The 17,691-nt window shown below is 30.2% G+C and overlaps 1 protein-coding gene across 1 annotated transcript; it reads right to left on the reverse strand.

Annotated features, from left to right (window-relative positions):
• Positions 1 to 254: 254 nt before the first annotated feature.
• LOC113370329 (suppressor of lurcher protein 1-like) lies at positions 255 to 12,660 on the reverse strand. The gene is made up of 11 exons (XM_026611346.1): positions 12,522 to 12,660; positions 11,075 to 11,231; positions 10,923 to 10,982; positions 10,482 to 10,678; positions 9,418 to 9,492; positions 9,242 to 9,354; positions 8,032 to 8,105; positions 7,370 to 7,572; positions 4,850 to 5,057; positions 3,881 to 4,173; positions 255 to 310 (listed from the first exon to the last, which is right to left on the reverse strand). The coding sequence occupies exons 1-11, from the start codon at positions 12,658 to 12,660 to the stop codon at positions 255 to 257; spliced, it is 1,575 nt and encodes a 524-aa protein (XP_026467131.1).
• Positions 12,661 to 17,691: the final 5,031 nt, after the last annotated feature.

The raw sequence follows: 17,691 nt of genomic DNA on the forward strand, positions 1-17,691 counted from the left end.
TTGAACCACGTAAATTTTTAATACAGTATTTTATAGAAACAAAATCTATGAGTAGAATGATGCACCAGGTAACAACAAATACGCTTCGCTATTATATAATCAATTATAACATTATTATTGCTCAAACATTTACCTAATAGAAAGTATCTCAAATAAATATTGTCACCTAATATATTTGAATGATAGGGATTTCATAATAACTTTGTTTTCTAATCTTATTATATTCTCTTGATTCGTAGATATGTGTATTCTATTCACATCAGATATTTCAAAAGTGCGGATAAACACACAATCACTGCACTCGTATTATCTGCAAAGAAAACAAATTAAAATAAATTCAATAATTAAACATGTTTTTAATTGCGCGTTAAATATGTACAATTGAAATAAAAGTAATATGAATATTTTTTGTCATGGGCGAAACATGTAGGGAGAAACAAAAGATAATAATATAATTAATATATTTAATATAATAGAAATTAAAAATGCATTTTGATATTTAAAATACAAAATAATGAATCAAAAACATGTACAACAATAGAAACAAACTAGGATACACAAACACACACTGGCAGATTGAAAACTGTATTTTAAACACTCTAAAACAAATGCCAAATAAAAAAATGATGATCAATAAATCAACGATAAACATAAGACGATTTAAAACATAAATAATATATAACTATCTTATAAACATCTTTGATCGCAAGTACATGGATTACGAAATGGGCATATATCTAATATCGATATATATTGCAAACACAGATCATAATTTTATATAACCATAATTTCATATAAATAAAAGAATACGATATGAGCTATAAAATTTACTAAATCTTAATCTTAAATCTTAAATAAATATTAATTCTTCAAAATTTAATAACCTTAATGATCATCATGATTAAATGATAGGTTTATCAAAATATTTCAAAATGACTTCATCTAACTAAACTATACCATATTCCAGTCACAGTTGTTCTAATATTTGACAGATGTTTTGAATAGCTTAATTTGAAGTCGCTAAACATATTTTACATTAGTTATTAATTTTTTCAATTTTTACGTTTAATCTTTACTAATAAAGTAATTTTTATATTTGTTTTCTCGAGGTCCACCACCGATGTGTCCAAAACCAGTAAAGTTAAGCATTGTTTAACAACAATATTTGAAAGTAGAGGGAAAAGGATGTATAACCAGCTATAACCTTGATTCTCATGACCCTGCTATCGGAAGATAAAGAGTAATATTTGAAAAACCAAAATAAAAGTATTTTCTTCCGTTGGTAGTATTTTAGCATTAGTTAAAAATGTAATTATTTTGTAAAATACCTTTAAAATTAAAATAGGACATTAAACCTGTTTGCCACCTGGCCGTTCCAAGTTACTACGCCTATACGTTAAAAAGGTCTAGATAACAAATTGAAAAACAACAAAAAAGCACATTTCTACAATGATGAAGTAGCTGACAGTTTTATTGAACGTAGTCAGATAATTGTTCGTTTGAAATGTGTTATTTGTTGTGATATAATTAATTTGATTTTTATAATATACTTAATATTTGCTCAAAGTCAAATTGGACCTTTGTGCCTCGCTCTGCTCTACATATATACTTTTTATTAAATTTACTTTAATTCATCGAATGTTACTTGAAACTTTTCAAAAAGCAGGTCAAAGAAGAAATACTTAATTCATTTTCTATCTTTCCTCGCAGAAATTTGAAAATTTTTCATAAGCTCAGTAGTATTATTTGAAATTATACACCAAATCCAGAATCAAAAAACGACTTGGTTTGGATTATACCATGTTTTCTATAGAAAGTGTATAATACTTCCAGTTTGATTGTATTGACAAAATATAGACAAACTACTGAGGTATATAATACCTCATTGTATATAACATTCAAACAACACATCCTTTATTCACTTAAAGTATTAATTTAATTGATTCTCTAGTAATTGTTTAGAATGTACCTTACTTAGCAAAACAACGTTTGCTGGGTCAGCTAGTATATATATACATATATACACGTATATATATATATATATATATGTACGCGTGAAAAATATTCTTAACTAGTTGGTTTGGTATTTAGCCTTGAGGCAAATTACATGAACTTCCCGATATGTGTAAATAATCGACTTGATCAAAAAAATGTGTAAATAATATACTTCATCAATCCTACTTAATAAAAAAAAACGATAATAATTCTAGCAAAGTTTGACGAATTTTTAAAATTAAACTACTTGTTGTAAGGCCGTAGCATTACAGTAAGTTCTATAAGACCATGATGTATATCGCCAAAAAAGTTCCATGAAAATCGGCTTCAATTTTTTTTTCAACAGTTCATTACAAGAAAACGGCTCGGTAGATTTTCACCTAAAATTAATCAGCATCATTCCCAACTAATATCTTTCGAACAGTTTTTGATTTTTTAAAATCGGTTCGGTAGGATGAGCTGAAATGTGGACGAAAATTTAACACTTTTTTTCAACATTTAATACAAGAAAACGGCTCGGTAGATTTTCACCTAAAATTAATCAGCATCATTCCCAACTAATATCTTTCGAACAGTTTTTGATTTTTAAAATCGGTTCGGTAGGATGAGCTTAAATGTGGACGAAAATTTAACACTTTTTTTCAACATTTAATTACAAGAAAACGGCTCGGTAGATTTTCACCTAAAATTAATCAGCATCATTCCCAACTAATATCTTTCGAACAGTTTTGATTTTTTATATCGGTTCGGTAGGATGAGCTTAAATGTGGACGAAAATTTAACACTTTTTTCAACAGTTAATTACAAGAAAACGGCTCGGTAGATTTTCACCTAAAATTAATCAGCATCATTCCCAACTAATATCTTTCGAACAGTTTTTGATTTTTAAAATCGGTTCGGTAGGATGAGCTTAAATGTGGACGAAAATTTAACACTTTTTTTCAACATTTAATTACAAGAAAACGGCTCGTAGATTTTCACCTAAAATTAATCAGCATCATTCCCAACTAATATCTTTCGAACAGTTTTTGATTTTTTAAAATCGGTTCGGTAGGATGAGCTTAAATGTGGACGAAAAGTTCAACACTTTTTTTCAAATTACGAAGAAACGGCTTGGCAGATCGTTGCACAAAACTGACAAACGATAGTCCTCACCGAAATACATCAAATGGCTTTTAAATTTCTAAAATCGGTTCAGGCGTTTTTGAGAAAACGTCGATCAAAAGTCTAATTTTGACAAATGCCAAAAAGACCATACTGATTTTTGCAAACTTTGACGAATTTTTAAAGCTGACCAGTTGTCGTAGGGCCGTAATATTTTAGTATGACCTAGAAGACTGTGGTATCTATCGTCAAAAAAATAATCATAAAATTGTCAAAATTTTTTTTTTTTAACTTTATTACAAGAAAACGGCCCGGCCGATCTTTACCAAAAACTAATCAGCACGATTCCCAACCAATATCTATCGAACGGTTTTTGAATTTTCAGAATCGATTCAGAATTGCGGGCTAAAACGTGGACGAAAAATTTTTCACTTTTCTGCAATTTACAAAGAAACGGCCCGCCGATCGCCGCACAAAACTCAGAGACGATAGTCCTCATCGAGATACATCAAATGGCTTTTAAATTTTTGAAATCGGTCCAACCGTTTTGGAGAAAACGTCGATTTACGGCAAAAAATCTGTTCACACACACACACACACACATACACACACACACACACACACACACACATACTTTTTCCAAATTTGGTCTCATTCGATTCAGAATGGCTCGAAACGTCGAGAAAACATAAAATTAGCGATTCGGATTTTTTGATGAAAACATAAACTTCTCCTTCGGGAAGTTAAAAAAATTGACATAAAATAAAATTAATATTCTTACATTTGTTTGCGACAGAACTTGGCCCTCTTGCTGTGACCACGTTGGACTCCAGATCATCTGAATCTTCCTCCTCTAGATGCTGAATTTCCCCGTAATCTTCGCTGTAAAACATGTACGAGGCCTCGAAGCCGGTTCCATCTAAACGATCATTTGAGCGAAAACTGACCCGAAAGAAATTATCTTCCGAATCTATAGTGAATTCTTCAACTTGGCCGCAGTGTCTCCGATGTTTAGGGTCGTGAGTCATATAGTTTGAGAACTCGACATAATCACTTGCGCTGACAGCCTCACACCTTAATTTTTTTTTAAAAATGCATGTTATAAATGCTATAAAGTAACATTCGAAATTTAATACGATGTTTTTGCATCAATTGATACTTTCCAAAAATAGTATATAGTAAAATTTAACAAATCCGAATATTTTAAAAATGTGAATGTAATTATTTATGGCAAAATGCGTTAAAAAATCATATCGATTTAAAGTTTATACATGATTAACCAAGAATTAAAATATAGTTCGCAATAAATAAATTCTAAAAATATTATCAATACATGGAGAAATACGATCAATAATATTATCAGTGCTTCCTAATTCCTTAAAGAATCATAAGTTACCTACTATTTATACTAAAAATAATGTTTATATTAAAACCGCAAATAGACAATAGAAATTATTATATTAATATAAGTATCAGTTCGGGCTATGATCGAACATCGCGTTACTTAAGTCCATAATTTTAAAATAAGATCACATGCCTTTCAATATAATGTTAGAAATCATAATACAAATTTAAATACAAGCACTCAAAGGAATGGGAAGTCATTTAACAATATAGCGATCTTTCATATGTTACAAAGCGTTTTATAATTTTTAATTACATTATATTAGTTGTTTATAGATAAATAAGAAAAATTAGTGATACTGTTCCTTAAAACTTGTATTTATCGCAATTATAAATGATTACTTACGGTAATACACCTTCTACATCAAAATATGTGAAGTGAAGACGAACTCGCAAACCTGGAGCGCCGCGAAAGTAATAGCGGCATTCTGTATCTCGAGGATACGAACCCGGAAAATTTGGGGATGTAAAAATTCCTGACATCCGAGAACTGGATTCAAAAGAAAATGCGCATGGTTGTTCCGCTACTTGTCTTCCACTAGTTATGCCAAAATCTATAAAACATTTGAAAATAAATTAAATCACATTACAAAAGTAAAAATGAAAAAAATGACTACGAAACTATAACAAAGTATACTTAATGTTGAATTATATATCACAAAATACATAAAAATGATAAGTTCGATATTTGAAAAAAATAACTAGAATGTTATGTATGTACATTTAATTCTCCGTCGGTCGGAGTGGTCTGGCTAGACTTTTTTCGACTTCAATTTAAAAAAAAAATACTTTTAGTAATCCTATCGACCTAAAATTTCTGGACATTTCCTAAAATTTCATAAGATGTCGATCAATGAAAAAATCAGGACGAAAAAATGTGTGGCCCAGCCAGACCACTCCGACCGTTCGAAGGTAAATAAATATCCGACCAACGGAGGGTTAAACAAATAAATAATTTTAAAAAATCTAAGATTAAAATTTATTTCAAATCCATACGTTTCGGCTAACATCCTAGCCTTCATTTGGTGGAATATTCTGCCAATTACAATAATTAAACTAAGTTAATAATTTGTATTAGTTTAAAAAAAATAATGAAAATAATAAACTAATCTAAAAACAATTACAATTTGGTAAGTTAATTAATGAAATACTATTGCGCCATGGTATTAAAATGTGCACTATTGTAAAATCTATATATTTTGGCATCACAACAAAATACATGTATAATATTTATTAAGTTATCGAGAATGTGTACTAACTGTTCTGATAGAAATGTCGCATTTTTTTTTGGAAAAGAAAATATATAAATATACTTGTCATAAAAGTTTGTACATGTATTCGGCAAATTGTGAAAATGGCAATAACTATAGAATTTTGTCTTTAAAAAAAATCGACACGCAATTCAAAAACCATGTATTTGTTTCGTTCAGAGATGTAAAGTCGTTTCTTTTACTTAAGACCTTGTCGCTATATAATTAGATAAACAACCATTCAACAAACCTTATTTGATTAACTTTGATTAATTATTTAAGGGTTAACTAGTTGGTATTGGTATTTTGCGTTGAGGCAAGTTACATGAACTACCCGATATGTGTAAATAATCGACTTAATCAATAAAAAATAAATTAATTTATGAGTGATTAAAAGTATAAAACTAATCAGTGTCATTCCCAACTAATATCCTTCGAACAGTTTTTGATTTTTTAAAATCGATTCGGTAGTATGAGCTTAAATGCGGACGAAATGTTTAACACTTTTTTCCAAATTACAAAGAAACGGCTCGTCTGATCGTCGAACAAAACTGAAAAACGATAATCCTTTTAAATTTCTGAAATCGATTCAGGCGTTTTTGAGCAAACGTCGATAGAAGGCCTAATTTTGACAAACGCCAAAAAAACGATACTAATTATTGCAAACTTTGACAAATTTTTAAAGTTAAACGAGTTGTCGTACAGCCGTAATATTTTAATATGATCTAGAAGACTATGGTATCTACCGTTAAAAAATATTAATAAAAATCGTTTAAAATGTTTTTTAACACTTTGTTACAAAGATAACGGCCCGGCCGATCTTTACCAAAAACTATAATCAGCACGATTCCCAAACAATATCTTTCAAACAAATTTTGAGTTTTTAAAAACGAATCAGAATCGCGGGCTAAAACGTGGACAAAAGATTTTTCACTTTTCGGCTATTTATAAAAAAACGGCTTGGCCGATCGTCGCACAAAACTGACAAACAATAGTCTTCAACGAGATACATCAAATGGTTTTTAAATTTTTGAAATCGGTCCAGCCGCTTTTGAGAAAACATCGATTTAGAGCAAAAAATCTGTTCACGCACACGCACACACACATGCTTTTTCCAAATTTCTCATCTCATTCAAAACATAAAATTAGTGAATCGGATTTTTTGATGAAAACAAACTTCTCCTTCGGAAAGTTAAAAAAATCTATGCTATGGTTTAAATTGTTTATATGGTCTGTAATCATAGTTTCAAATTCAAGAAGTTCAAATTAGTAATTTTATTAGTTTTTGAATTGTTTTTGTGTTGATATAGGCGTTTGCAAACAGTAAACAATTTAAATTTATGATTACAAGGCGTTTTTGACGTTATCATTCATAATCTTGAAAGTCGTTAAAATTTTATTTATTATGTATACAATCATCATCATAAGCTCTTCATCAAAAAAGATTCCGAATACCGAATAGCAACCAAATATTCAGTGCAAGCCTACTTTAAACAAATTTTCTATCAATTTATTTGTATTTTACGGCTACGAAATCAACTGTGAATTTGTGAATTTTGATTATTATATTGGTTTCAAAATGAAACTTCTATCGTGACTTTCGAATGTTATCCTACCTTCTGTAAATCTATATACTGCTTTAAAGGAACGCGGTGGACCTTCTACGTCGCCATCACCATTGAATTCTAGCAGCATGCGAGCACCGTTCGACATGACGGGGCCGGGCAAGCGATCCGGACCCAGAGTGCATAGAGATTCGGTTTTCTCCATTCGGCCTTCAATCGGCACATATATATCGATACGGTCGCTATTGTCGCACCTGTGACAAACATTAATTAGTATTTCATAACAGATCCTAAACAATTATACTGATCAACTTTCCAAAGGAAGAACGAACGAACATATAGATCGATTGCAAATTCTGCCCATTATTAACGCAGAATTCGTTTATGCGCACAATTATACAAACTATTAGATAAAAATAAGCTTCGTTTACTTACAATTCACGATTTTATTTCTTTGTACGTGAAACAACTAAATTTATTTTCTTTAAGCATTAATTTGATTTAATTAATTTTAAAATAAACACAACAATCTACCCAGATCACAGAAAGCTCTGTTGTTTATCTGTTGTACTTTATAGTCGCAGATTAGTAACTTAAAATTAGTTTATGCTATTACAATATTACATTAATTATTACAATTGATGCAATACTTGACACATAAAAATAAAATTTATTGATACGCATTTTATAAAATACAAAATTCTAATACTTACTCTTTCGTGTCAACGCTTACACCAGGAAGATCAAAGTGTGTGAATACAATTTGAACTCTTTCTTTACCACGTCCCTGAAAATAATTTAAAATTATAATACTATGTAGTAAAACTCTGTACGGATCGAAGACATAAACTCTAAGAAAGGCCGACAAAATCTACCTGAGAAGTTTTGAAATGTGGTGCTGGAGGCGGATGGAGAAGATAAAGTGGACAGACAAAATAACAAATGAAGAAGTCCTGAGAAGAGTGGGCAAAGAAAGGACTCTAATGAGCACAACCCTGGAAAGAAAAGGAAACTGGATCGGACCCCTTCTGCAAAAAGAGTGCCTCCTGCACGAAGTCGTCGAGGGTAAAATAGAAGGACTGAAAGGAATTGGAAGAAAAAGATTGCAAATGATTGACGCGAGAAGATAAAATACAGGGAACTAAAAGCCAAAGCCCAAGATTAAGAAGCATGGAAGCAGAAGCTCGGAAAAGAAAATACATGAAAAAAAAGGGGGGAGTAGTGGTAATGGGAATGATACACAAGGGGCAAGAGAATCATTTATTGTGGTGGCTCTCGCACCATGTAGCATAAGACCTGCCTTCGGACAGACTACCATTTATTAAAATTATTTTTATGTAGTAATTATATTTGCAGTAGTTTTAATATCATTATGAACAAACGTTGCGCCCAAAATTATTTACAAGCATCTTTATTACCATCCGTGGATTAGAGAATGGAGCTATGGAATTTCAATTCAAAGGTCCCAGGTTCGATACCCGCCTCGTCAAGTCTAATATGAAACAGTTGTGTCATTTTTACTTATAACAGAAGTATAGATAGCAATGGGATTCTATGTGAAAATAAATAACCCCTACCCTGCATTGCTACATCAATAAAAAAATCATCACTATTGCGGAAATTATAATAGTAAAGACTTAATGACAGAGATATAACAAAGTCAAATCTTCACAAAAGCTTATAAGACCCTCAAATTCTGATCGCTTACGATATAATATAAAAAAACTGTTTAAAAAATTATTGTTAGAAATAGGGTCATATTTATGGTAATTCCTTTATTATTCGATGGTTGGTTGTAAATTAGTTTTAAGCAATAAATTTAATAGCATATATGATAAATAAATAAAAATAAAATATAAATAAGATATTATTGTATGTATCACATTTATTATTATTTAGTTCATATTAATCACTATAGCTCACCTGAAAATGAAACTTGCAGTGTGTCTTTGCTGGATAAGACGATGGATATAATGGCGATGTAAAAATCCCTTCTTTTGCAACATCGCTATTAAAAAATGAATCACAATCTGATGCTGAAATTTGAAATAAATATGTTATTATGATCCATAAAAACAAATTTTTATAAAAATACTTACATCCTGTGTGAACATTATTCAAAGCTGCATTGAAGATTCCGGCTGCATGCTCCAATATGTGATTAGAATCAATTTCTGTAAAATAAATATTATATACATATAACATTGAATAATACGTTAACATATTGTTAACAAATTTAATAGATAATGAAAATAATGGATTAGATCCTAATATTTTATCAAGTACTAGTTAAAATTAATGTAGTATTTATATATTGAATCATTTTTATGTGAGTATTTTTTCGAAACTATTCATATTTTATGACCTTAATTTAAAAAGGAAATGTTAATGCATAATGTAGAATCATTGAAAATTTGTAATTATTCACACATTTTGCATAAATTTCGCTATATAAGGTAACGTCATAAATTCCTTTCAGTCTTGACAATCGTATTATTAGCGATGTCAAATATTATATAGATAGAAACATTATTGATATTCAGCATGATTAAAGTTCGAAGTATATTATTGAGTACAAAGTATAATATGTGGGTATAGTGGTTCCGATTTTAATACCCATGTCGAGCAGCTTGATATCAACTTCTAGCTGATTTTTTTTAGAAAAACTTGACCACCGACAGTAAGTGCTGTGAAATATCACTGACAGTGCTAAAACCGACGTCGTACGCAGCTTGATTTAGGGTGGAATGTTTATAAAACATATTTTAAACAATAAAATAATTGAAAATAAATCATAGGTTGCGTGGAATGGACGTTTGGGCTGTCAAACAGAAACACTTTGGCCGGTCGCAATTTAGGCCCCGTTTAATATAGAAACCGCGTTTTCAGAGAACGGGTTAAAAGATGGCGGTATATATAATACACACATATATATATATATATATATATATACTCTTAATACTAGTGGTTAGCTTTATCATCATAATAATTATAAAAACTATAGCTGTGATATATAAGTAGTCATACGGAATGACCCTAAGACGCCACTAGTCTTTCCGCGACACTTTGTTACGGCGCCAATTCGATTCAAAAAATATCACGGAAACCTAACACAAGATTGACAAGTTACAAACATAATCATTAATAATATGTATCAACCAACCATGTAGTCCTTGAAATTGAAACGTTGCTTTGAAACCATGTCCTGGTATATTTGATTTCGCAAAAAAATGAACTAGTAGTTCACGGCCTGTAGACAACACCTCTACTTCTGCGCCTTCATTGCATAAAGCGCGAATTACAGGTGCATTACGAGTTCCGCCATCGTGCACGGTGATTACATCATCACTGTCGGCGCAACTTTAATGATTTAAACACATTTTAGCAAAGAGAAGCAAAAGATTTTAGCAAAAAGTAAGTTCATGATTGATGCATTACCACCATGCAAAAATGAAAAAACTCAATATAGGCATCTAGCTTATTTTATTAGTTCAATGATACTGATTTTGATTGAAATAACAACAAAGATTTTTAAATTATATTAATAAAAATGCTATATATTGTACGAAAAATAATATAGGTAAACAAGCAAAAACTGATATACCTTAAATCTCCTTTCTGCATAGAAAATTCTTCAAAAACGATTTTGATGCGCTCAGATGGCCTATAACATATCAATTATTTATATTATTCAGAGCTGAGTTAAATCACACAGTAAAGTGTTCTCTTCTATTACTATAATATAACGAGCTTTACCTGGCTCGAAAACGATATGAACAGCTCACTTTTCCTGGATACGTGGCCGGATATCGTGGGCTATGGAAATGTCCACTCGAAGGACTAAGATCTCCAGACAAAAATTGGTGATCGCATTCAGTCCCAGCTAATTTTTGCCCATCAGTCCTAAATAACCCTAAAATGCACACCATATCATTATATAAGAGTTTAACCCACATTTAATGCTGTATAAAAGGATAAAAACTCATATTGTAAAGAAAAATCAAATCTTTATAATATAAACCCTTACAATCTGAATTTTATTAAATTTTTATTTGTATTTGGTACTTAAAACATTTGTGAGCTAAAAAATAAATACCAATAGATTACGCTTAAATAAGACTATTGGGATAATTCCATTTGAAATGTAATTACTCGGTGGTTCATCAATTTTATTAGCAAAATAATTGCACGACATCATCAACCACAAAATGAGTTGCGCTGGTAAGATATTGGTTAAAAAAGATGGCTTTATTTTATAAATTAAAAATTGCATTACAAATATTTACTTCTTCGACTAACAATAAGATAAGTATCGCCCATGTATTTACCCTTTTCGATTGTATATCTGCTCTCAGCCACCATAGCAAGCGACTATATGAATCGTGTACTATATGCATTCATACAACATGCAGTAAATATAAAACATTAATTTTATTCAAAAACATACTATTAGATGAGTGAAACGAATAACTAGTGGGGTGTATGGCATCGTGCCTTAAGATAAATTGCTGGAACTTCCCGTACCGTAACGAAATGTTCGAAGAATATTGAATGTTTTCAAATAGATTATTATAAATATTGTAACATGGTCTAATACTTATAAGAATTATATAAACTGAATTGCAAAGTTGAAATTATTTGTTTAAAGTATATTAGAACTTTAGTCAGAATTAAAAGTAAAATCTCAATTATTTTCGATATACAAAAAAATATATTTTGAAAAAAAATTGAAACAAAATTTTTTTTTTCAAAAGCAATTACTTTCTTGAAACAAGCAGAAAGTTTTTTGAATAATTCAAATCGTGCACTTAGTTCTCTCAAAAACTGCCATTTTTGCACATTTAGCTCTGTATCTTCGAAATTGATTGATTGATTGAAAAAAATCATATAATTGATGTAATGTATATTACTTTTTAAAAAAATTAATGAATATAATAATATTTATTATAAAATCATGATATGTAGCATGTTTTTTTTTAAATTTTTGGAAGGTCTTTTTGTACTAGTTCCTTGTCCCTTGGAACGTAACTACATGTTATGCGAGGTTTAGCTGTATTTATATATCCTACATTTTAAGAATCATTATCATAAGCGTGTGTGTGTGTTCGTGCAAATATATATTTAAAAGAAACAAAAATTATTGAATAATTTTGTGGTTTTCTCAAAAATCATTACATATCTTGATTTATTATTATGAACTCACTTTTATCTAAGAACCGAAATGTTCCACGGAAACCAGCTCCTTCGGGTAGATTATAATCTGGTACATGAAGCGATAATGCCAAGGAAGAACTAGAACTGTATATTGTGCGCGGTGCCTCTGATCGCCCACCACACACCATTCGCTCCCACGATGTTCGTTCGCCAATTTCTGCCTGCTCCAAATGCGGGAACAGTTTGACATGAGCACCGCGCGAACATCTGATGTAAAAGTTAACAGCGTGAGGTTTATGTAAAATATCTAAATTGCAAATTCTCCATTTAAAAAATGAAAATAAAAATATAAAAACTTCACAATATGAAATAAGACCACGTCGTGCAATAAATTGTTTTTCTTCAGACTATTTTGTGTTATTGGTTCACATGAATCTCGCGTATGCAGAAGCATAGAAAAAAAAATACAGTCAGTCAAGTAAAAGCGTGGTCGTCTTTAACGACAGTTAATGAAAGATTTCAGTCTAATTCCTTTGCGAGCCGATCAAAGGAAGCTTTGTCCTTGATGCATTGTCAACAAAGGTTTGGTTGACGATGTTTTGAAATAGAATCACGTTAAACGCCATGAGTGCTAAGTTGCACGTCATGCTACGAGGCTGTGCTCCTTCGCATCCACCCAAAAGGCCCCCGAATGTCGCAATCAGCGGCTGCTAATCACATGAGAAAGTCGAAGGCATTTGTACAGAATTGGATACGCCTATATAAAGTTGATAAAAATGTCTGTGATTTATCAGAACGTGGTTTGAATAAAAAACAAGAAAAAAAACAGTGAATGTGTTTTCGCGGATTCCTGCTTTAACACTGCGGTAAGGACGAGCAAAATTTAGAAATATCTACAAAACTATCCGAAATGGCGCAACACAATGGGGAAGCCTCTGACGACTGTAAAACATGTGCTTTTTCTTCCGCTTGGGCACATGAAAATTTGATAAAGATTTTGAAAATGTCATTTTTACTGATTAATGTTCTATGTGAGCACGTATTGTACTCACGCAGACCTTGAATTAGAATACAAGCCCTCAGACTAGAATACGTCGTTAAATTAGAAAAAAGCTTGCGTCGGTGATGCCAGTCAATGTCGACTCCGGCGATGACAAGACACATATGACCGAATTGCATCATTGCTTGTAAGGTGTACGATGCACATATAAATTAAAGTTTCATAAGTAATCATTTTTTTAAATTAACACAACCACGCTCTTACTTGACTGACTGTGACATAATATAGCATAAATATCCTTCGAAACCATTGAAGCATTAATAAACTACCTATTTTATTGTGTTTATTACGATTTGATATAAAAAAGCCAAATGCAAAATGATTTTTTTTAAGTTAAGTTTGCATTTATTAGTTTAGCATGAGTAAATCTTAATTGTCTACTACATCTATATCTTCAATATATCAAGTGTGTTTTATAACAGTTTTCTCACTCATTTTCTATCTACCATGAGAAATCTGGGTTGATTATTTAATTAGATTTTTAATATTTAATCTGCAATAAACTATTACTCACTCGCTGCCAATTTTGGGCATATGAAATTCGCTGAGAGTCAGCTCAATTATCTCATGCGGTTGGGCGATGAAAGTGTACAGCAAGCATGTTGTCATTCCAGTGTACGCCAATGGAAAGTCTGGACTATGAAATCGACCAAAATCTTTTCCAAAAGTACTTGAAAATACTATACATTGACAATCTGCAAAGAGAAACAAAAACAGAAGTAATATAGATAATATAATAATTGAATACTTAAATAACAAAAAAAAACTATTTTTTTTTTTAATCTGATAAGTTCTTTAATGACCCAGATAGTTAACCAAAATATTTCCTAAAATTTTGAGGAACCAGAAAATGATGAAATCACATAGATTAACATTGGAGCATTAAGCAAAGTGAAAAATTAAAATGAAATTAATCTCAAAAGGGTATTTACACCAAATCAAGTTAATCAGGTTTCCTGGGACATTTGACTTAAAAGTTAGCACTTACCTGGACCTAATCCGACAACAACGTGTGCCATTAAAAGACAATGCAAAATCCATATCCAAACAAAAGCGTCCTAAAATAAAAATAATAAATCATGATTTAGTTTACGAAATTAGATTTATTTTATAAATCTATGAAAATAATCGGTGTTGAAAATATATTTAAATCATGTTACATTTGATTTTAAATCATTATATGTATGTACAACTTATAACGCTTATGAAAAAATATTATAGGAGACATAGTAGAAATTCATATATACATATATCAACGGTAAATTAACTTACATTCATCATTTTAATCCGTAAACATGTCCTTGCAATAACTGTTCAAACATCACCTCACATCTTGAAAATAATATTAATAATATTAATAAAATTTGTTTAGTGATTGTTTGCAGCATTTGAAATTACCAATATAAATATTTTGTCCACGAAATATGTATTTCAGGAGTTTAAAAGTCAGAAAAATCTTGTTAGAATCTAGGTGTCAAAATACCCCTCAAAATAATCCATTACTATTAATTTTGTAAAATTATATTCATTTAGAATAAAATATTTTTAAACAATTTTATTTCCATATTATCATTGTTTATTTATGTTATTGAATAAACGCACACGTGCACAATATAAATTAATAAGCACTTGATATTTACTTTTTTACACATAGATATAGTTAAATAATAATCTACAAACCACAATGTAATTCTTTATATGCAAACATTTATTTATTAATTATGATTTCATAATAAATAATTGAATAGATGTTTTTCCAGTTTTGATAATGGCAGTAGCAGAGAAAATATATAAAACCTATATTGTCCGGAATCAAGCGTTCCGCGCATGCTTGTAGTAAATCGATTGATTTTCTACACGTATGAAAGTTACGGACGATCAGCGATCTTTCAATTTTTGTTAACAATTTTCAAAGGTGCCATTGACACAGGCCATTTTCATCAAACATTGAATTTTCAATTAGAGTCAAACTCGGACACCGAATTCAATCACAGTGCTACTATAGGAAAATTATTTAATATAGTTTAAATTGATAGAGACGTTTGTCCGGTTTGAAATTCAAGAGCGGTTTGTGAAATTTGTCATAAAATCAATTTAATAGAGAAAATAAAACATGAAGTATGGCATAGTAAAAAATACATAAGCTTGAATTGAATTTTCTAACATGCCATAATATATAATTTTTAGAATCTAGCGCGCATATATATACTTAAATGCTCAAATCTAAGTCATATATATTATATATATATATTATATATATGGTATATATTATATATATTTATTTGAATTTTTACAAAAAAAATATTTTTAATTTTTACAAAAACAAAAATTTGATGATTTCTAGTTTACGATTAAGAGTTAGTGTTATGTGTATTCGTTTCTCTCCATTTAATACCAATGCTTAAGTTTCAAACTAGGCGTAAGGCAAATTGCTGGAATTTCTCATACCAAAAATTTATTTTTTTAAAGAAGATTAAAATTGTTTTAAACTTAAATTAGATTTTTGAAAAAAAAAAGACTTTTATGAAACAAAAAATATTATTTTGGAAATTTTGAACTTTTTTCCAAGCAATTCTAACGTACAAACGATGTTACTGAACTGTGAACAAATCGGTAGCGTACCTAGGGGGCGGGAGAGCCGGTCCGCCGGGCTGCACTTACCTTGGGGCGGCATTTTTTAATTTACTAATAGTTGTAAAAAGCAACTTATTATTTCATATCTATTTTCTTTTTTGAATTATAAATGATTATTATGATTATTATTATTGTCAATATTTGATTTATATTAAAATTATGATTAACTGTGATTATGATCTCGAATATTATTCCTTGGTGTATATAAATGTATTTTAGTGTCAATTTTGAATTCTAATTTAAGAACAAGATAATAATTTTATTCTATTGTATTCATTAAAATTCGTTGAATTCGTAAAAGAATCTTTACGATTTTGTTTGGCGATTTTTCCTAACTATTTTTTTTTTTTTTGATATCAGCTTATAAATGTCATTTCTTTTGAAAAGTTTATATTATGATTACTTTAAAGTGATATATCAATATATTTTTAACATCACCAATTTTTCTTTTTAAAATCAGGGCTGGCGAAGGCGGTCTGCTAGTTCTGCAAAGCCTTAAGGCATTACATAAATATGTTAACGAGTGCATACAAATATGTCTAAAAATTTACTCGTGTATTAATCAATATTGATTCAATAACTTAATAATTTATTAACTTTCCAAAGGGCAAGTTATAGTATTCGCAAAAAAATCGAAAGTAAAATTTGTATATATTGTTACGTTTCAAAGGTTTCTGAATTTAGGCATGCCTTAGAAAATGGATGTGTGTGTGTTCAGATACAAACTTTCGTCGACGATGTTAGGAACAGTGGTGTTGTCGAGCCGAAACTTCGATCCGGCAAATCATTTTTAGGCCGGAACGCGTTCCAGCAAAAAAAAAATTAAAAATCGCTTACATAACAAAAATGATTTAATAAGTGAATTTTATAATTATAATTCACTAATTTTTATTAAATGTTCCTATTATTGTAATAAACATAAATATCTGTGCACAAAATAAGTTTTGTAATGATTTTTGTTTCTTTCCTTTTCGAACGGAACGGACAACAAAAAAAAAAAACCGCTTTTTGAACCGTTCCTAATTTTAGCGTTCCGGCAAAAAAAATATTTAGCACAACACCACTAATCAGTGGTGTTGTGCTAAAATTTTTTGTGTGTTCCTAATCAGGACCACACCCTCACCGATTGAATAATTCAACAAAAACATTCGATTCGTACTGATAAGACGTGTTAATAGTTTTTGGCAAGGCAGTCCAGCCGTTTCAAAGACACTGGACAAAAACGCCAGAATTGAATTTGTTTTGGGTTTCAACGAAACACGCTCAGATTCAAATAATTCAAAAACATTTTATTTGTTTGACTAAGCGAAGAACTGTTTTTAAGAAGGCATTTCTAGCGGTTCAGAGATTCAATAAGTAAAAGTAAAAAAAAATGAGATTTGGCGGTCCAAAATGATCTTTAAACATATGTACGTCAAATTATTTGATATTTTCTAGAGTTCTTAATAATAGAAACAAACTTAATTTACATTTCTATGAGTTCCGTATCAATGTCTATCCGTTAGTCTGCAACGCGACGCTTACT

Source organism: Ctenocephalides felis, unplaced genomic scaffold, assembly GCF_003426905.1.
Source record: "Ctenocephalides felis isolate EL2017-DRISC unplaced genomic scaffold, ASM342690v1 CF-g0.4_SCAFFOLD_00007, whole genome shotgun sequence".
Lineage (NCBI taxonomy): Eukaryota > Metazoa > Arthropoda > Insecta > Siphonaptera > Pulicidae > Ctenocephalides > Ctenocephalides felis.

Excerpts from the sequence above, each read along its gene's own strand:
- LOC113370329 (XM_026611346.1), bottom strand. The coding sequence starts at position 12,660 with ATGGTGTGTGGTGGGCGATCAGAGGCACCGCGCACAATATACAGTTCT. Across the intron at positions 9,493-10,481 it reads TCAATTTCAAGGACTACATG|AAATTGATTCTAATCACATA; the intron begins GTTGGTTGATAC and ends TTTATTTTACAG. Across the intron at positions 8,106-9,241 it reads ACTGCAAGTTTCATTTTCAG|GGACGTGGTAAAGAAAGAGT; the intron begins GTGAGCTATAGT and ends AATTATTTTCAG.